Raw genomic sequence first — 21359 nt, forward strand, 5'->3', positions numbered from 1 at the left:
AAAAAGCCTTAGTATTATGAAAGTGTTGTGACCTCATAGCTTCTTGTAAGCGTCCTGGAATCCCTCAGTGGTATTCAGGCCCTACTTTGTGAACTGATGATAAAGAGGGAGGTTTAAGCAGGGAGAGCCAGGAGTGGGGGAGACTATATGAGCAAAAGTCAAAAGAACTTGAAAACATACGATGGCCTTGGAGATGCAGAATGAGGAGGGAAGTGAGAGAAGATGCAGAGATGATAATGATCTGATTTGGCAATAGCTGGACAAGAAAAAGTTGAAACTTGGGTTTTCAGCCTGGGTGACTGAGCGGATGCAATGTTATCACTTGCGTGATGACTATGGGGGGAGGCGTCCAAGTTTCTGATTGAAAATGATCATGGCTTTTCATGATGTGAGAAACATCTCTCCTAGTCCTCTACTTACAGAACGCTACATTCTTCCAGGCACTGAGGAGGAAGACCCAAGTCCTGGTTGGCACGTCTCTGCAATAGCCTGAGACCTGGTTTTGCACTGATGTCCAGGTTGATTGAATAGTGCCTCTTAAATGTTCAGCATGTTATGTATTGATACATAAAGCTGTTGTGTGCATGCTTTATATAATAGTGTTTTCTCTTTGTGTTTCCAGGAATGGTACAAAAATTGGACCAAAAACTTCCAGTGGCCAATGAGTACCTGTTGCTTTCTGGAGGAGTTCGGGAAGGTGTGGTAGACCTGGACTTGGATGAGCTGAATGTCTATGCCCGGGGGACCGATTACGATATGGACTTTACTCTTCTGGTGCCAGCCCTTAAACTGCATGACCGTAATCAGCCTGTGACTCTCGATATGCGCCACTCAGCCTTGTGCCACTCTTGGCTGAGTCTCCGGCTCTTTGATGAAGGGACGATCAGTAAGTGGAAAGACTGCTGCACCATCGTCGACCACATCAATGGTGCTACCAACTACTTCTTCTCACCTACCAAAGTGGCTGACTGGTTCTATGACTCCATCAGCATTGTCTTATCCGAGATACAAAAGAAGCCCCAGCGAGGGATGCCAAAGGTGGAAAAAGTAGAAAAGAACGGGACCATCATCTCCATCATTCTGGGTGTGGGCAGCAGTCGCATGTTGTATGACATCGTCCCTGTGGTCTCCTTCAAAGGTTGGCCTGCAGTTGCCCAGAGCTGGCTCATGGAGAATCACTTTTGGGATGGGAAGATCACTGAGGAAGAGGTCATCAGTGGGTTTTACTTGGTACCTGCTTGCTCCTACAAGGGTAAAAAGGACAATGAGTGGCGGCTGTCCTTTGCCAGGAGCGAGGTGCAGTTGAAAAAGTGCATCTCTAGCAGCCTCATGCAGGCCTATCAGGCCTGTAAAGCCATCATCATCAAACTGCTGTCCAGACCTAAGGCTATTAGTCCCTATCACCTGCGGAGCATGATGCTCTGGGCCTGCGACAGACTTCCTGCCAACTACTTGGCTCAAGAAGACTATGCAGCTCACTTTTTGCTGGGCCTCATCGATGACCTGCAACACTGTCTCGTTAACAAGATGTGTCCTAATTATTTCATCCCTCAGTGCAACATGCTGGAGCACCTGTCCGAGGAGACGGTCATGCTGCACGCCCGGAAGCTCTCCTCGGTCCGCTCAGACCCAGCAGAGCACTTGCGCACCGCCATCGAGCACGTCAAGGCCGCCAACCGACTGACGCTAGAGCTGCAGCGGAGGAGCAGCACCACCAGCATTCCCTCCCCACAGTCTGATGGAGGGGACCCCAGCCAGCCTGATGATCGCTTGGCCAAAAAACTGCAGCAGCTAGTGACTGAGAACCCGGGGAAGTCCATCTCTGTCTTTATTAACCCGGATGATGTTACAAGGCCCCATTTTAGAATTGATGATAAATTTTTCTGAGTGTTTTACTGACTTTTTTTTTTTTTTTTCCCCTTCTTTCTTAGTTCTAAAACTCTCATGATGTGTAGTGTGGTTTGTGATTGCTGTCGTTCGTTTTTTACATATCCAGCCTAGATTGGATCTGTTAAGAACACATTTTAAGTTTCCTGGTTCTGCAGGATGGTGCAGGCTCTGAAACAGTATATTACTATTTCATATTCTGCCTCTTATTTCTGTTGTTGTTTGCCTTTTTGTAGTTATTTTCACCTTTTTTTCTCTCTCTCTCTCTCTCTTAATTTTAGGAGAACTTGAGCCATAGGAAAAAAAAATGCCCATGAATCGTTGTGTATTTTTCTGTTTTATACTTTGTGCAAATTTGCTAATGGGGTTAGGGAAACAAATCTCTTTCTGACATTTAAGTATTTTATTCTTTGTTTTTATTTTCCCCTTTTCTTTTTAAGTGAACTTCCGTCATTATAGATATTTGAGAGAACTGTCTTAATCTGGGAATCACCTGGCATGTTAGCTGGATTTATTTCTTTTGAACAGTGGCCAGGGTAGTTTCCACCTTTTTTTCACCAAACATTGTAGACTTTGAGTGTGATAATGCTACAAATTGTGTTTTGGAGCAACGTCATTGAATGTAATTGTCCTCGAATCAGAACCTTGGATGGTTTTGGAGGGTGTGTGCGTGACAGCTTTCCAACCTGAATGAAGGTTTCCAAATGTTAGTTTTAGCATGTATAATTATTTGAAGCCTTATTTAAATCCTATTGAAGAGCATACCATTATAATTGTTATTTGCACTAATGAAATTTTTGCCATTGTCCAAGTTCGAATGTGTATGTTTCAGTATAAATTAGTATCCACTGTTGATATGCTTTTTATTTTTTTATTTTTAGAATTTTTTCATTTAACCCATTTTACTCAATCAAAAGAATGGTTCTTTGTATTGATTTCGTTTCATTGTGGGGTCTTGTGTTTCCCCTTTTGATTTTCTGTTTCCTTGTCTTAAACTGCGTGAGAGATGTTTTAAAAGCTTTATACCTGCTGAATGACTTTACCTAAAGCTGGGGACAATATCTACTTGATAAAATTGGTGTCTTTGTATTTCTTTCTTTCTTACCTTTATAGAGGTAAGCTTTTTTTTTTTTTTTTTGTAAAGTCTCCTTACCTTTGCTGAATTTTGAGGAACACTGTCAGGAAGAATTATAATCCCCAAATTGAAGATGGCATGCCTGTTTAAGAAGCAGGTTTTGCTAGAGAGCAGGAACCAGAGAATCACCATAGGTGCAGGCTTGGTGTAGAGGTATCCTGTCTTCATGAATGAAATTTTCAAGTGTAGGTGCCACAAGGCATTGGTGTTTGAGAGGACAGGAGGTCTGCTGATCTCTCATTGGATGCCAATGAGGTCTACTTTTGGAAAGGCCAGCAACATTTTGGTTTTGATCTTGAATGTCAAGACTCCTAGGTTGGATTTTGGCTGGCTCGAAATCAGGCATATGTGATCTTGGGTTTTTGCATGGAAATTGATGTAATGCTTATAAATGAAAATGAATTCATTCAACCATCTTAAGTCAAACCCAAAAAAATAATAAAAAAAAAAAACATACTGCCATTGGAATTTTGTTATTGCTGTTACTAGTTGGTAGCCTGGAAACTGTTTTTATTTTTTTAATTAGCAATGTTAACAATCATTTTTAGTAGAAACTGCCCAGGGCCTGCTATTGCCTTGAAGGCTAGATGGCCAATATGTATTCTTCCCTTTCTCCATATTTTCCTAGTAGTATCCACCTATATTCCACATAGTTTATGGCTTTCTCTGGAAATGATCCATCCCCAGCTCCCCAGCTCGATAGCATTTTAATTAGTGTAAGCCAAACACCATAAACCATTTCTTTCTAGCCACAGTCATTAAATAGGGATTGAGCATGCAATTTAAATCACTCCAGCTAGGGAGATGCCCACAGTTTGATCTTGGAATGCTGGGGCAGAAGCATATACTCTCCTGTAAATGAAAGAGGAAGCATTTGGCATCTATCACTATGGACAACAATCACACCTCCATGTCTTAAGCCAGCCCTATGCTGGCCTTGAATAAAAACCTGAACACCAGACCACACCTTCCCACTCCCAAGTCTGATGCCTTTCATCTCACCAGACTTTTGAGTAATATGAGTCAACAAATCTCTGTAGTTTTAGCGAGTTTGCATATGATTTAATTCATTAAAATATTTTAACTGGCATACCAGGCTACTTCCATATACTTAGATTCTTGCAGGTGATGTGTGTCTCTTTTTTTGTGGGCCTAGGAGTCCTAGTGTGGTGCTGAAGGATAAGCACTGGACTGCTAACTTCAAGGTTGGTAGTTCAAACCCACCAGCTGTTCCTTGGCAAACCTATATGACTGTAAGTCGGAGTCTACTTGATGCACTTAACAACCATACATTTTACTGAAGAACTGGTTTATGCTATCTGATTTGATTCCTCCAGAGAATAGCATATCCTATTTCACTAAAGGAGCACTGTAGGGGCAGTTCTAACCTTCCAGCCGTTCCTTGGAAACCCTATAAAGGATCCCTAAGAGTTGAAACTGACTGGCAGCATTTAAACAACATCATTAACACATGCCTGCAGAAATCTCTTAAATTTTACTACACATTGGCCATTGTGTTAAAATTTGCTGTAAACTAGGGAAGTAATAAACATATTCACATAGCAGTCACTTGAAAGTCAACTATGAATTGTCTTAACTATGCTTTGGATTGGCATCTCAAATATAATTGGCGTTTGTGTGCGGAGCTTCTGAGGCTGCGGATGCTGGAATGTCACCATGAAGTTTAACCCCTTCGTGACCCTGGATCGCAGTAAGAACTGCAAACGCCACTTTAGTGCTCTCTTGCACGTGCGCAGGAAGATCATGTCGTCCCCGCTGTCCAAGGAGCTGCTGCTGAAGTATAACGTGCACTCCATGCCCATCCTCAAGGACGACGAGGTCCAGGTGGGGTAGTCCAGGTGTACAGAAAGAAGTTTGTCATCTACATCAAAAGAGTGCAGCGTGAGAAGGCTAATGGTACAATTGTCCAGGTGGGCATTCGCCCAAGCAAGGTGATTATCACAAGTCTCAAACTGGACAAAGATGGGAAAAAAATTCTTGAACACAAAGCCAAATTGCGACAAGTTGGAAAAGAGAAAGGCAAATATAAGGAAGAACTTATTGAGAAAATGCAAGAATGAATATAATCTGTTATGAAACTACAGTTTAACCCTAGATTTCTAGCCTAGTGTGTGTTCCTTGTAAACTCTTCCAGATGACTTTGGAATATTTCATCTCCATCTTATTCTGTTATTGATACATGGCTCTGTAAAACTTCCTTTGCAACTTTGATTACCAATATTATGAATAAAAATTGGAAATGTTTCCTAACTGCAAAAAATATATATATACATAATTGGCAACATTTGCAGTATTTTAAGTCCTGTGTTTTCAGAGAAAATCCCATTACAAGTGTGATGAGAACTTAGCTTCAAAGATTCTCTTAGCCTTGGCTCTCTGCTCCCTCTAAATCAAGAGGAGAACACTTAACAAATTTCTGGTTATATTCAAGAAAAAATTCAAAGACCCTTGGGCTCTAGTAATTTGAAAAACCTTTATTCTTTTTTTTAATTCCTGAAATTTGCTAGGGCTCCTAAAGCCAGACATTGTTTTGAGAGTGGGTCTAAGATCAAAACAAATCATGGAATTACTAGTGTTCCTTCTGATTTTGTAAAATTGGTTAAAACCACTTCTGCTTCAAGTACAATAAAAATGCCTCGTGACTGAAGTGACAATAATTTCTACAATACTAATGGCTGAGTTTTTCAGGTGTTGGAATTTATCATCTGTAACTGAGCAGTGTTCCTTAGAGGCCAAGATGGCCAAACTTCATCTCTCATACTTTGGACATATTTTCAGGAGGGACCAGTAACTGGAGAAGGATATCATGTGTGGTAAAGTGGAGGGTCAGAGAAAAAGAGGGAGACTCCCTGTGAGATGGATTGGGCAAGTGGCAGCATCAATGGACTCAAGCGTGGCAAAAAGTAGTGAGGTTGGCCCAGGATCGGGTAGTGTTTAGTTCTGCTGTGCATAAGGTCGCTATGGGTCAGTTCCAACTTGATGGCACCTAACAACAACAACTGAGCAGGGTTTCCCACATTTCAAGAGTAGATTTTTCTCTGCCTTTTACCATTCCCTCCTTTTGAAATGGAAAACTCAAAGCTCCAAGTAAAGGTGGGTTTCAGAGTAGGTGGGGCCAATCAGTACTAGGGATTTTATTTTAAAGATCAAAGTACCCTGGAAATTAACAGAATTGTTTGAGAGAAAATGTGAGGCTAATGTATATGGCTAATTTTTCCTGAATGTCAGAGATGTAAAGAAACAGCATGCTGCCTGGGTTAATTTTTTTTTTTTTTTTTTTAAGACTCCCCCTAATCATTTGTGCATTGTTTTCAGGTGCCTTGGAAGAAAGACCTCATGATCTACTTCTGAAATATCATCCATTAAAAACCCTATGGAGCACAGTTGTACTCTGACACACACATTAGTTGGAATTTATTGGACGGGACTTTTTTTTTTTTTTAGCAAAGTCCACTTTGGAACCACGCTTACACATAGAAACTTACGTGTGCACACATCGTTGTTAGGTGCCATCGAGTCAGTACTGACCCATAGCGACATTATGCACAGCAGAACGAAACTGCCCGATCCTGGGCCAACCTCGTACTGGTGTCACGCTTGAGTGCATCACTTGGCCAATCCATCTCATTGGGGGTCTTCCTCTTTTTCTCTGACCCTCTACCTTACTAAGCATGATTCCTTCTCCAGTGACGGGTCCCTCCTGACAATTTGTCCTAAGTTCAGAGACTAGATTTGGCCATCCTGACCTCCAAGGAGCACTCTGGCTGCACTTCTTCCAAAACGGATCTGTTGGTTCTTTTGGCAGCCCATGACATTTTCAATATTCTTCACCACCATAACTCAAAGGCATCAATTATTCTACGGTCCCACACACACACAAATACACACACTTGCTTTTGCCAATTGGAGAGAAGTCTTTAAGATGACTATCTTGTAATGCTTCTTGGAAGGAATAAGCCCAATGATTTATCACAGCAAAATTGATTGTTTTGCATCATATTATTAATGTGCTAAGAAAAATTGCCCTGGCTTTGAGTGTATCTTTGGATGAGATTGCTGGAAAAGAAAAAGACACATGTGCTTGTCAGCAGATGTTGGAAACCTTGCGTCAGGTGGCTTCCTATTGTCTCCTCATTTTTTGAGGAAGATACCTGAACTTCCACTCAGGTAAGTTCTTCCAAGAACCCTCTCACTTGAGTTACCCAAGGGACTACTGATGTGGTAATTTTAGTTCCCTTTAGGTTATTAGGGGTCAGTCCTGATGTGGCATTGTAGGATAAGCATTGAACCACAAGGTCAGTTTGAACTGCAAGGTCGACAGTTCAAACCCACCAACCATTCCTCAGAAACCTTATAAGGGTTGCTATGAGTCAGAACCGACTCAATGGCACTTAACAACAATAAGGAAAGATTTTAGATGCACTTCGGTGGCTCAGTGGGTTCAGCTTTGGACAGCTAACTGAAAAATCGACAGAGCCCACCAGCTGCTCTGCATGAAAAAGATTTACAGCTTAGAAAACCCGTGGAGCAGTTCTACTCTGTCCTATAGGGTTATGAGTCAGAATCAACTAAATAGCAATGGGTTTAGGAAAGACAGACTTTATTTCACATTGTTCATGTTCTGACCTGAGTGGCAAGCTTTTGGTCATTAAATAGATCACTCTCTGGTAGCTTAGTGGTTACGAGTTGGGAGTTGGGCTGCTAACCTCAAGGTCAACAGTTTGAAACTACCAGTTATTCCGTGGGAGAAAGATGAGGCTTTTTGCTCCTGTAAAGATTTACAGCCTCAGAAATGCCCATGCAGGGTTGCTATGAGTGGGAACTGACTCCATGGCACACCACCGCCGCCACCACCACCACAACTGCTGCTTATATTACAGAAAAGATGTGTCTTTTTTTTCCCCCCTTTGCCTTATTAATATCAAGTAAATACTAGTGTATTTTTTAATTGATTAAACTGACTAATGCTCTTCTCTAAGGAAAATAGCTATTTAAAAAAATTGTACCTCTTACGCTATGATTTTCTCAACAGGTAACATTGAATGAATGAACTAAATAGTATTTGCCAATGAAGAATTAGGAGTCTGGGTGTGGCCCTGTGGGTTAATGCGCTGAATTATAAAGTCAGTTTGAACTGCAAGTTTGGCGATTCCAACTCTTCAGATGTTCCTCGGATATCTTGCACAGAGTCACTATGTGTCGGAACCAACTCAACGGCACTTAACAACAACAACAATGGAGAATTAGTTGCAATATGTATGAAATTCTACCTTCTGTTAATTAGCTGGGGAAATGTCTCTTTTTTTTTCTTTTTAAGGGAAATATAAATTCTACTTGGGAGAAATCAAGCTATAATAATTTAAACAAGTGTGTTTCTTTCTTCCCTATACATTGTGATGTCTTATATATCAACTTTTTTTCAATATCTACCCTGTTGAGTGAGTTAAAAAGCAGCATATTTTATAAACTACACCATTTCCCATCTTGCAGTGAATTTTTATAATGTTATGTAACATGACCTTGATTTTTCTAACTTTGAGTTGACAATTTTCAGTCCACGCTTGGGCTGCACTATTCAGCAAACATCAGGAAGACCATATGCCTAAGTCTGTGTAGTTTGTCATAAGCAAGAACTTTCAGAAAAGTCAAACATTATTCCCCTATGTAGAAGCACTATTGTTCAAAGGTTTTCAGATCTATTTAGCTTTAATTTGGTATGACAGATGACAATGTTTCCATTTCTGACCACTTTATCTGTTTTTTCAGAATGAATGGACTCAGTATGACCTTGGTAAGGGGACATTGATGCATTTTTCACTTCTTATGTTCTATCAACAGTCGCTCCTTGGAAACCTGATACAGGGTCGCTGTGAGTCGGAACCAACTTGAGGGCACTTAATAAAAAATCTACTCCACCAAATTATCACAGAAACTGTTGCATTCCACCTAGTTAGGTTTCTGAAATCAGCTGGTGGATTTGAACTGCCAACCTTGCAGTTAGCAGTCCAGTGCTTATCCTATAACACCATATCAGGGCCCATCTAAGAAACTGTTGTTGTTGTTAAGTGCCATTGAGTCGATTCTGACCCACAGCAACCTGTGTAGGGTTTCCAAGGAGAAGCTGTTGAGCTTGAACCACCGACCTTGCAGTTCAAATGACTTTGCAGCCTGACGCATTAGCCCACAGCGCCACACCAGGAGTCCAAGGAGCTAAATGTGGGCAGAGGCAAAAGCTCGTTTCTTTGACTCTTCATTTCTATATAATGAGGGGTTGGGGTAGTCACTCTATTTATTTTGGTGGTGGTAATGTGCCATGGTGTCAGTCCTGACTCATAGCGACTCTGTATAGGGTTTCTGAGGTTGTAAATCTTTATGGGAGCAGAAAACCACATCTTTATCCCATGAAACAGTTGACCTTGAGTTTTTTGGGTTTTTTTTTTAAGGTCTTTTATTGTGGATTGAGTGAAAGATTACAGGGCATAACATCAGTTTTACATTCAACAAATCATATACCTTATTTCATTACATTGATTATAATCCCCTCCATGTACCATCAGTTAACGGTATTTCTCTCTATCCACTTTAGCTTTTTAAAAAACAAAACAAAAAACCATTCAGGCATATATAATAATTTACATCTCCAACGGGCACATTCTGCAAGTCTGCTCCTGGCCACCAGCTCTTAATCCGTCTAAATCCATGAATCTAGAGTCCTCAGCCATGCCCCCATCTCTGCCTCCATCTCTCTGGCACTGTTGCTTCTCTGGATAAGGTCCTGCATTCTGCTTGTGCGTTCCTCTCTTGATGGTCCTGAGGTCCTCTGTTTCTGGACTATAAGATTAACCACTCCCCTTTTTTTGTTACAAAATTTCTACCTTTATAATTGTGACAGTCGCAATTAGTCATGATAACAATTATTCACTACTGAATCTTACAAATCTTATCTCCATCTCTTTTCACTAGACCTACCTAGACAAGATGACATCTATTCAGTGGGGGCTTTTTCTTTCCCCCCATACTCTTAAACTAAATTCCCTCTTGAAACCTTGTAAGCCAGTCACTTTGTGCCTTTATTGCCCCCTCATTTTAGATAGCCAATGTCTAAGTTGCCCATTCCTATCTACCCTGTGTACAAAGCAGATACCACTGATACTTGATTTGAAGATTCTTTCCCTCTCTGTTGGTATTTAGAGTAACTACCGCTCTGAGTATAGGTCAGGTTCATCATGAAGATGTATCTTCTGTCACTGTAGCTGTTCCAGTCTGCTTGTCCTTTCTAGTGGGAATGTCTCACCTCATAAGGTTCTGGATAGGACTCAGGATTCCACCTAAGGTGCTATACTCTGTAAAGACTTTGCACAAGGCCTATTTCACTGGGCAAGTTGTAGAGCCCCTTTTAGGTATTCCAGTCAGTTACAGGATGAAGGCGGGCTTACAAGTTTTCTCTAATCATGTTTCCCAACATTCCTTTCTATCCCACTCAAGTGTCTATTTTGCAATAGTAGGCAAGGGAAACTAATATTCATAAGGCAGTCAAGGATTTTACTATTATTTACCCTCTTCAAGCTATACCTAGATCCCTGTACCCAAAGCCCTATTGTTCCAAGTTTGCATCACTATTTACCTCTGTCCCACTAGGCCATGCAAGCCTGTCTCAGTGTTCCCCTATCTATCTTGTTCTTCCACCTCCTCCTCCCCCCTTCTTGTATTGCCCTCCCCAACACCCAAAGTAAACCCCCCATCCCAACCCCATTGTGGTTACCTTATATTCCATTAGTTCTTCCCTCCATTTAAGACAGTCTATTTTATTCAGTAATCTACCTGACCTTCCCACCACCTGGATCTCTGTTCTTCTGTGTTTACCTTCTTTCGTGTTGGAATTGTTGTGATCATAGACTGACCTCCCAGATCCTCTGTTCTTATCATTTTATTCTGTTCTTGACTCTTCCATTTGTCAATTGAGTTCAGGGTGATGCTGCCATGTACATCATTCTGTAGTTGTCTGTTCTTGTTGGTTCTCAGTCCATAGAACTTCCTTTAGGATGCTTTTTCATAGCAGGGTTGGCTTTGGCAAAATCCCTTAGCTTCTGTTTATCCTGGAATGTTTTGATTACACAATCGTATTTGATTGACAGCTTTGCTGGGTAGAGGATTCTTGGGTGGCAGTTTTTTTCTTTCAGGGTTTTATACGTGTCTCCCCATTGCCTTCTTGCCTACATGGTTTCTGTTGAGAAATCTGAGCTTAATCTGATTTGCTTGCTTTTGTATGTTATATTTCTCTTTTCTCTAGCTGCTTTTGAGATCCTGTCCTTATGTTTGATTTTGGAGAGCTTGATTATTATATGTCTTGGTGATTGTCTTTTAGGGTCTTTCCATCCTGGGGTTCGTTGAGCTTCTTGAATGCTTATCTTTTCGTTTTTCAGGATGTTAGGAAATTTTTCTTCCAGAAGCTCTTCCACTATCTCCTCTGTGGACTTGTGTGATTGTTCCTGTTCTGGAAAGCCAATAATTCTTATGTTATTCCTCTTCATGCTATCCAACATGAATCTTAGGCTTTCTTCAGATTTTTTTAAATCCTTTTTTGTGTTTGTTCTTCTATGTTAGTAGTGTTGAGAGATTTATCTCCTAGCTCACTAGTTCTGGCTTCTATCTCTTCAACTCTATTCTTTTGCCCTTTCAGTGTATTGTTCATTTCTGATATTTTATTATTAATCGTTTGGACCTCTTTCTGTAGGATTTGAATTGTTTCCAATGCTGTATTTATCTTATTTGATTGTTCCTGTAGTGCTTTCCTGACTTCTTCCTTATTTTTCTCAACTCCATTGTATAGTGTTTTGATACATTTTATAACCATTTTTCTGAATTTCTTCTCTGGCATTTCCAAAGCCTGCCCATCTTCCAGTATGGAGTGTAGGTCTACTTCCAGCTCATTTACCTTAGTCACTTTATCTCATTTCTGGACATGTGCAGATATGGTCATCTGCTTCTGTTTTTTGGGCATATTCAGGGGTTATCTATGGACTTAATACTTAGATGCCTATGTATTTTGATATTTTTTATTCTTTCTAATTGCCTCCAGGTAGATGTGATCAGGAAATGGGCTTCCCTTTTCACTCTTCTTTTTAAGAAATTTCAAGATGCCACTGCTGGACGTTTTGACGTAACTTAGGATTTAATTTTTGGCCTATTTCCTTTTTTTGTCTGCTTGTCCTGTTCCATAATCCTTGTTCAGGCATTTTTTCTAGTTATAAACAGTTCAGGGCCAGCTGTAGCCGTTTGGTTTTCATTGGAAACTGTCTCTTTAAATTTTGAGGAGATCTGTGCGCATGCGTAGTAGAACCCTCCGAGGGTGGGGCTGGGTGCCCACTAGCTCAGGCACCCCTATATTCACCAGAATGGAGGTGTGCAGACAGCAAGGGACCAATGAACAGATACCAAAAGAAAAGAATGTCCACACCTTTATCTCCGCAGTTCTGCCAGGCGTCTGTGGCTGCTCCAATCCTTTCCCTGCTTCTCACCCAAGATAGCAGCTCCTGGAGCAGGTGAGCATCCCGAGCTAGAAAGCAATGAATTTCTTGCTTCTGCTATAAGTCCCCCAGCTGTAAGCCTTCCAACCTTATAAATATTCCTTTATATGTGGTTTAGTGTTCTGGGACCAACCCCTTAGCCTGCTTGGTCAGGTATTCTGTGTTGTTGCTGATGGAACTCCTTAATGCTTGACCTTGAGTTTTTGCAGCCCAACTCAAAATCACTACATTAGCAGAGCTCCTTCACAAGATTATGGAAGCTGACAAATTAGATATGGCTCAAGTTCCAAGAACCAGAGGTCAGGCTAAGGTGAGCTTGATTAGTCAAGCAAAGGAGCGCACAACCTATTCACATCACCAAGATGGCTCATCTTATACCCAGAAGGATGGCAAAATATTCGATGTATAAATTTATATGTAAGTATCTGGAATAGTATGGAGCTCTGGTAGCGTAGTGGTTACGAATTGGACTGCGAACCGCAAGGTCAGCAGTTTGAAACTACCAGCTGTTTTGTGGGAGAAAGATGAGGCATTCTGCTCCCGTAAAGATTTACAGCTTTGGAAACCTTGTACAGGGTTGCTATGAGTTGGAACCGACTCCACGGCACACAGCCACCAGCCATCTGGAATAGTTGCTGATTTTGGCAGATTATTATCTTTAAAACTCATTAAATTGCCCCAGCACATATAGGGGGAGCTCAGAAACTTTTATTGAACACTTACTTGTAAACTTGGGTACTTTGTATTCATGAATCAGTTTAAGTCTCACAATAACGCTGAACATTAAGGAAACCAAAAATTAGAAATCAGGTAACTTACTGGAAGTTACACAGATAATTAAAGCAGAGTTAAGATTTGAGCTTGGTTGTCTATTTTCAAAACAAGAATTTTACTATGTCACCCTGCCACTCGTATCAGACCCTACTCCCGTTATTTAGGATGAATAAAATTAAGTACATCCATAGAAGCCTTCATTAGGTAAGACGTAAAACAAATAACAGACCTTGAAGACAGCCTCAGAGCTGTTCACCAGCAAAACAGATGGACCAGTTAGAGAAAGCAATTGTTTATCACTGAGCAAATCCACTAGAGAGTAAGTGACCTCTTGTGTGAAAGTCTCTGTTTAGAATAGGAAAGTAGACTATATGATTCTGCCATCATTTCAATTGCAGAGTTAAGAGGAGTAGGCAGTAGAAGAACTGATATTGTTAACAAAACTCTTCTTGTTACCAAGATAGAGGAATACCTCAGTGATACTGCGAGTTTAGTTCCAGACCACCACAATAAAGTTAATATTGTAATAAAGTGAGTTAAAGACTTTTTTGGTTACCTTGTGCATAGAATGAGTACCTCCAGTGCTGTATCAATTTGTTGAAAGATTTCAATTTGTATTTCATAGCTTTGTTCTTTGCTATCAGTGCACCTTGGACTTTTCCCTTCAGTACCATTGATCATCATTTCTTCCATTTGCTTTTGCATCTCTATACTGGCGATGTCTCTTCTTTTAACATCACTTTTGGTCTATTACTTCTTTCTTGTCTTCTTAATAACCTTCTGCTTCCTTCTTGTATGATGTTCTTGATGTCATCCCACAACTCTTCTGGTCTTCGGTCATTAATGTCTAATGCATCAAATCTGTTCTTGACAGTCTCTAGATTCAGGTGGGATACGTTCAAGGTAATATTTTAACTCTTTGGGACTTGTTTTGATTTTTTCAGCTTCAGCCTGAACTTGTATATGAGCATTTCATGGTCTGTTTCAAAGTCTGCTCCTGGCCTTATTTTGGATGATGATATTGAGCTCTCCCACCATTTCTTTAAACAGATGTAGTCAATTTGATTCCTATGTATTCCATCTGGTGAGGTCCTTAATCACCTTTTATGCTGCAATAAATAAGTTATTATCACCTTGTATGCTGCAATGAATAATTATTGGTCCTGAAAAATTCTATCATGCCAACTCCAGCATCATTTATATCACTAAGGACATATTTTGAACTGCCGATCCTTCCTCTTTGTTTCCAAGTTTCACATCACAATCACCATTGATTATCAATGTATCTTGATTGCATGTTTGATCAATTTGAAACTGAAGAAGTTGACAGAATTCTTCAATTTCACCATCACTGGCTTTAGTGGTCGGTGTGTAATTCTGTATAATAGTGGTATTAACTGATCGTCTTTGTATCAAGTATGGATAGTAGCCTATCACAAACAAGATTATACTTCAAGATACATCTAGCAATGTTCTTGACTATGAATGCAACATCATTTCTCTTCAATTGGTTGTAGATGACATAGTAAGCCATATGACTGTCTGATTCCAAGTGGCCAATACCAACCCGTTTCAGCACACTACTGCCTAGAATGTTTATGCATTCCATTTCATTTTTGACAACTTCCAATTTTCCTAGATTCATAGTTCATAAATTCCATGTTCCAATTATTAACGAATGTTTGCAATTGTTTCTTCTCATTTTGAATTGTGCCCCAACATCAAATGAATGTCATGAAAGTGTTAGTCCATTCGCATCATCATGGTTAACTCTATGTTGAGGAGGCAGCCCTTCCTCAGTTGTATTTTTAATGCCTTCTAATCTGAGGGGCTCATCTTCTTGTACTATATTGGAAATAATTCTGCTGTTATTCATAATGTTTTCATCTTCTGGTAGTATATCTGACAGTGTTCTGTGCTATTTCTATGGTTTTCAGTGGCTAGAAATTCAGAAATGGTCTGCCTCTCCTTTTTAGTCTGTCTTAGTCTGGAATATCTGCTGGTATTTAAAACAACAGTGGAGTAGCTTCCAGGATCATAGCAACATGCAGGCCACCATAGTACAAAAAACTTACAAAACCAGCAGAATGTGAAAATCATAGAACAATATCATTAATATCACATGCAAGTAAAATTTTGCTGAAGATAAATCAAAAATGGTTGCAACAGTACATCAACAGAGGCCTGCCAGAAATTTCAGCTGGATTCAGAAGAGGGCGTGAATATCATTGTTGATATCAGATTGATCAAGACTGAAAGCAGAGAATACCAGAAAGATCGTTACTTGTGCTTTATCAACTATACAAAGGCTTTTGACTATTTGGATAATGACAGTCTATGGATAACATTGTGAAGAAGGGGACTCCAGAACTCTTCATTGTGTTAATGAGGAACCTGTATATAGATGAAGAGGCAACAGAACAATGGGATACTGAGTGGTTTTTAACCAGATAAAGTGTGTACCAGGGTTGTATACTTTCACCATACTTATTTAATCTGTATGTTGAGCAAATAATCTGAGTAGCTGGATATATGAAGAAGAACGTGGCATCAAGATTGGATGAAGACACATTAGCAACCTGCAATGTGCAGATGATACAACCTTACTTGATGGAAGCAAAGAGAACTTAAAATACTTACTAATGAAGATCAAATATTACAGTCTTTAGTATGGATTACACCTCAGTGTAAGGAAAACAAAAATTTTCGTAACTGGACCAATAAATTATATCATATTAAATGGAGAAAAGATTGGTATTGTCTAAGACTATATTTTGCTTGGATCTATAATGAACATTCATGGAAATAGCAGTCAAGAAATCAAACGACATATTGCATTAGGTAGATCTGCTGCACAAGACTTCTTTAAAATGTTTGAAAGCAAAGATGTCAATTTGAGAACTAAGGTGCATCTGACCCAAACCATGGTATTTTCAATTGCTTCACATACATGTGAAAGTTGGAAAATAAATAAGGAAGACAGTAGAAGAGTTGATGCATTTGAGTTACGATGTTGGAGAAGAATATTGAAAGTAGCATCGACTTCCATAAGAACAAGCTAATCTGTCTTGAAATAAGTACAGTCAGAAAGCTCTCTTAGAAGCCAGGATGACGAGATTTCATTTCTCATAGTTCTGACATGTTATCAGGAGGGAGCAGTTACTGGAGACATCATGTTTAGTAAAGGGCAGGCTCAGCGATAAAGAGGAAAACTCCCAATGAGATGGACTGATACAATGACAACAGCAATGGGCTCAAACATAGTAACAATTGTGAGGATGGCACAGGACTGGACAGTGTTTCGTTCTGTTGTGCAGAGGGTTGCTATGAGTCAGCAACGTCATTTAACAACAACACAATAGTGCATATAAAATTATTTTCATACCCTACTTGTTTATTAAGTATGCAACAGCACTATGTAAAAGAAATATTGTGAGAATTATCAAAATGTGACATAGAGACATGGAGTGAGCACATGTTGTAAAAATGGTGCTGATAGATTTGCTTGATGTAGAGTTGACACAAACCTTCAATTTATTTTTTTAACGTGATATCTCCAAAGTGCAATAAAGTGAAATGCAATAAAATGAGATATGCCTGTATAGGGAAAAAAGATGCAGTCCTTTAAAAAATATGGATTTGGGAATGTCTTTGCATTTTAAATTACTTTTAAAATGAAAGGTAACTAATTGTTTTCATGAATCTTTCATCTGACATTGCTGTAAAAATGAAATAGACCATCTTGTATGTTTAAAAGAGTATTAATGTTTTAATTTCTTTGGAATGTGATTGGAATTAAAACTTTTCTAGAACTTTGTTTTAGAAAAATTGATAGACTGAACTCACTACCAAAGTTTTTACCATTTACATTTTATAAATTGGCATATTTACCATTTATATTTATAAATAATTTTTATAGAAATCAGAGTCTTAACAGAATTTTAAACCGGCTTTCAGAGGTTATTATTAAATAAAAACCCCATTGTTTTTAATGATGGTCTCAGTAATTGACACAAGCAACAAGATGGCATTCTTGAATATGATAATTAATGCTATCTTAAAGTTAATTTCTGATCCTTAGTCATTCTAGCCTGAATACAACTTATACTTGCAGGATTAAAACAAATATTTATCATCATGAGTCAAAGTCTACATTGTTTATGGAAAAAATAGATGCAAAGAAGCTTCCCATATTACAATATATAGAGTCAGTTCTTGACCCATGTCGACCCCATGCACAGTAGATCACTGTGATCCATAGGGTTTATATTGGTTGATTTTCTGAAGTAGATTGCCAGTTCTTTCTTCCTAGTCTTAGTCTGGAAGCTTCTACTGACAGAAAGTGGGAGTTGTGCTTCAGGTACGTTGACCAGGAATAAACCTAGCTCTCTCACATGGAAGGTTAAGAATGACTAAAAACAAAATCAAGTACATAATCATTTGTAAGAATTGGCACATGCTTTCTGTAATGTTTGTTGAAATTCACCAAATGACTGTCATCTGAAGAGGAACCCATTAGAGGAGGAGCATTCTTTTGTGAGTTGTGAAGTGCAAGCTGAGATGACCTGGAATACTAACACAGAATGCACTAAACTAGAAGTTGGACTGCCTAGATTCAGTCAGTTCTAACAGTAGCTTGTTTGATCTTATCATTTGAAGACTGAGGGGTAAATTCTGTAATATGTAAAGACCACGCCATAAAGAGTTGTTGACTCTACAACATACACAAGATGAAACAAGCATCAGTGATTACTGGTAAATGGGATTTGCAGATCCAACAGAGACTCCAGATGGACTGAGATGGACTACAGTGCCAGAGAGTACTTAGGCAAGAAAAGCAAGATGGCATTGCTTATCTCATTGTTTTGGTTGCTGTCTCACCCCAGTTTGGCAGAGTTATTCTGAGAGACCCTTGAGGGCAGCCTCATGGTCATCAGTACAGATCTCTTTGTGCCCTCTACCCAGCTGTGTCCATGTCACTTTATAAAGCCATTGCTTACAAAAGGATTTTACTGGAACATTGAAACCTTTTTTTGGCCCTCAGGTCTCTAAATATAGCCTGGGGCCTGACCTTTACTAACTCACTCATCAGTTTTGTTCAGCTTTTTTCTTTGAAAATTTTAAGAGAAAGAAAGCTATTCGGAGGATTGTGTAGCAAGAAAGTATAAAATGAAATTGAGTGCATAATTTTCTTCAGTTTGGATTCTGCCTTCGCTGTGTTTACCTTGTGTGGAAATCTTTGGAGACAATGCCTTCCATCATGATTCTGTAACACTAACAAGGTCACACATGACTCTGAAGAGCTAACCCCTTCCTTGTTGTGATCTTTCAACTTTCGGTCAATTGTATTACTCTATAATAATAATAATAATATAGGGAGTCATGGTGTGGCGCTGTGGATTAATGTGCTGGACTGCAAAATGGGTTTGAACCACAAAGTCGGTGGTCCAAGCTCACCAGCTTCTCCTCAGAAACCCTGTAGTGGGTCGCTATGGGTTGGAACTGACTCAATGGCACTTAACAACAACAACAACAGCATAGTACTTTATGATAAGTGTGTAGGGCAGAATCATGGTTATAAGAAAGTCTAAGAATGGCTTTCTAATCCTTACAATAAATGTCCTAAACTAGAAGATTTCTCAATGTCAGTATTGGGTATCTTTTATTTTTCATACGTTCTGGACTCAGACTCAATCTTTTAACAATAACTATCAATGACATCAAAAGAGTGAGGAGATTCCAAGTCATTACAGAAAATTCTGTTTTCTACAAAAATTTTTGATACACACAAAAATCTCATGATTTAAACGCTCCTGTAAGATTCTCTTAGACATCTTTCCCTTTTCTAATATTTGTTAAAGAATCACTATCTTATAATTATTCCCATCAGCCAGTGAAAAATATTTTGACAAGTTTTGTATTATGAAAATTTTAGGTATTAAGAAATTTAGAAAAATAAATTTAGTGACTTTTTAAAAAAGTGCACATGCTCCTAATTCCAAAATACCATTATGCAACAACTCTGTAAGAACCATTTAGCTACATGAATGTTGGAGGGCTTTTCTAAATTTCTTCTGCAAAATGACCTCATAGAAGAACTTGTCCAAATTAAAAGAATGATTTACAAAGAGATGTCTATAGCTACTCAACACACAAATTTTAACGAAGTCTTAAATTTTTCTTGGTGGCCAGAGGTAAATGGTTTAAACCATTTACATATTAGCATATATATATAATTAGTATATTCTCTTAGTTCAAATGGAACACATAAACTTTGATATCCTAGTGAGTTGAAATGGCCTGGTACTGCCCATTTTGAATCTAACAATCACATGATTTACTATGCAGGCAATGAAAAATTGCAGAGGACTGGATTCTCATTCATCATCAAAAAGAACATCTCAAGATCTGGAAGTGGAAAGCAGTCTGTGATAAGATAATATCCATACACTTACAGGGAAGACCAGTTAGTACCACTATTATTCAAATTTACATACCAACCACTAAAGCCATTGATGATGAAATTGAATAATTCTACTAACTTCTTTGGTATGAATTGATCAAACATTCAATCAAGATGTATTGATACTTGCTGGTGATTAGAATGCCAGGGTTGAAAACAAAGAGGAAGGACCAGTAGTTGGAAAATATGGCCTTGGTGATAGAAATGATGCTGGATGTTGGCAATCACATGAATAGAATTTTGCAAATACTCTTTTAAACAACATAAAAGACAAGTATATACATGGACCTTACCAGATAGGATACACAGAAATCAAATTGATTCCATCTGTGAAAAGAGATAGTAGAAAAGCTCCATAGCATCAGTCAAAACAAGGCCAGGAGCAGACTGTGGAACAGACCATCCATTATTCAGATGCAAGATCAGATTAAGGGTGAAGAAAATTAAAACAAGTCCATGAGAATCAAAGTATGACCTTGAACATATCCCACCTGAATTTAGAGATCAGCCGAAGAACACATTTGATGCATTAGACACTAAAGATAGAAGAACAAAAGAGTTGTGGGATGACATCAAGAACATCACACAGGAAGGAAGGTCATTAAGAAGACAAGAAAGAAGGAATAGATCAAAATGGATGTCAGAAGGGACATCTCCAGCATAGAAATGATAAAGGGAAATGGAAGAAATGATAGGGTACAAGAGCTGAATAGAAAGTTTCAAAGAGTGTCTCCAGAAGACAAAGTCAAATATTATAATGAAATATGCAAAGACCTGTAATTAGAACACCAAAAGGGAGTAACACACTGAGCATTTTCCAAGCTGAGCAAACTGAAGAAAAAATTCAAGCCTCAACTTCAATATTGAAGGATTCTATGGGCAGAAGGCATCAAAAGAAGATAGAATACACAGTGTCACTGTATCAAAAAGAAATGGTCTATGATTAGCGTTTTCAAGAGGTAGCATGTGATCAACAGCCAATGTTCCTCATTCCTGTCCTCTCTGTACACAGGGTTGATAGGAAGGGCAACTTAAGACATTGACTACCTGAAATGGGGTGGGGACAGGCAATAAAGGCACAAAGTGACCAACTTACAAGTTTTCAAGAGGGAGTTTAGTTTCAGAGTGAGCAGAGGAAGGTAGAACTCCCACTGTTTTCATCTTGTCTGGATGCTCTGGTGAAAAGAGATGGGGTTAAGAGTCTTATGATTCAATAGTGAGAAATTGTTATCAGGACTAATTACTATTGTCACAACTGTAAAGGTAGAAGTTTTGTAACAAAAAGGGGGGGAGTAGTTAATTTTACAGTCCAGGAACAGAGGACCCTAGGACCATCAAGGGAGAAGAGCATGAGCGGAATGTGGGATCCTATCCAGAGAAGCAGTGACACCAGAAATGGAGGCAGAGATGATGACATGGAGAAATAGAGCATCTGAGGACTCTAGACTCATGGAAAGAGAAAGGCTGTATGCTGGTGGCCAGGAGGTAGACTTGCAGAATATGCCCTTGGGTTGGTTAAATAATTATCTATTCTTGAGTGTTTTTGCATATA

At 39.1% G+C, this 21359-nt stretch overlaps 2 protein-coding genes across 2 annotated transcripts in view; both read left to right on the plus strand.

Annotated features, from left to right (window-relative positions):
• Positions 1–2260, plus strand: part of MB21D2 (Mab-21 domain containing 2) — a 148611-nt gene extending 146351 nt beyond the window's left edge. Inside the window, exon 2 of the mRNA XM_006873143.1 lies at positions 623–2260. Coding sequence (XP_006873205.1) covers positions 623–1887 — 1265 coding nt within the window. The 3' untranslated portion in view covers positions 1888–2260. The remainder of the gene's footprint in view (positions 1–622) is intronic.
• A 2439-nt stretch (positions 2261–4699) lies between these two features.
• Positions 4700–5103, plus strand: LOC102836143 (60S ribosomal protein L26-like 1-like). The gene is made up of 2 exons (XM_006873151.1): positions 4700–4867; positions 4954–5103. The coding sequence occupies exons 1-2, from the start codon at positions 4700–4702 to the stop codon at positions 5101–5103; spliced, it is 318 nt and encodes a 105-aa protein (XP_006873213.1).
• Positions 5104–21359: the final 16256 nt, after the last annotated feature.

This window comes from Chrysochloris asiatica, unplaced genomic scaffold (assembly GCF_000296735.1).
Source record: "Chrysochloris asiatica unplaced genomic scaffold, ChrAsi1.0 scaffold00224, whole genome shotgun sequence".
NCBI lineage: Eukaryota > Metazoa > Chordata > Mammalia > Afrosoricida > Chrysochloridae > Chrysochloris > Chrysochloris asiatica.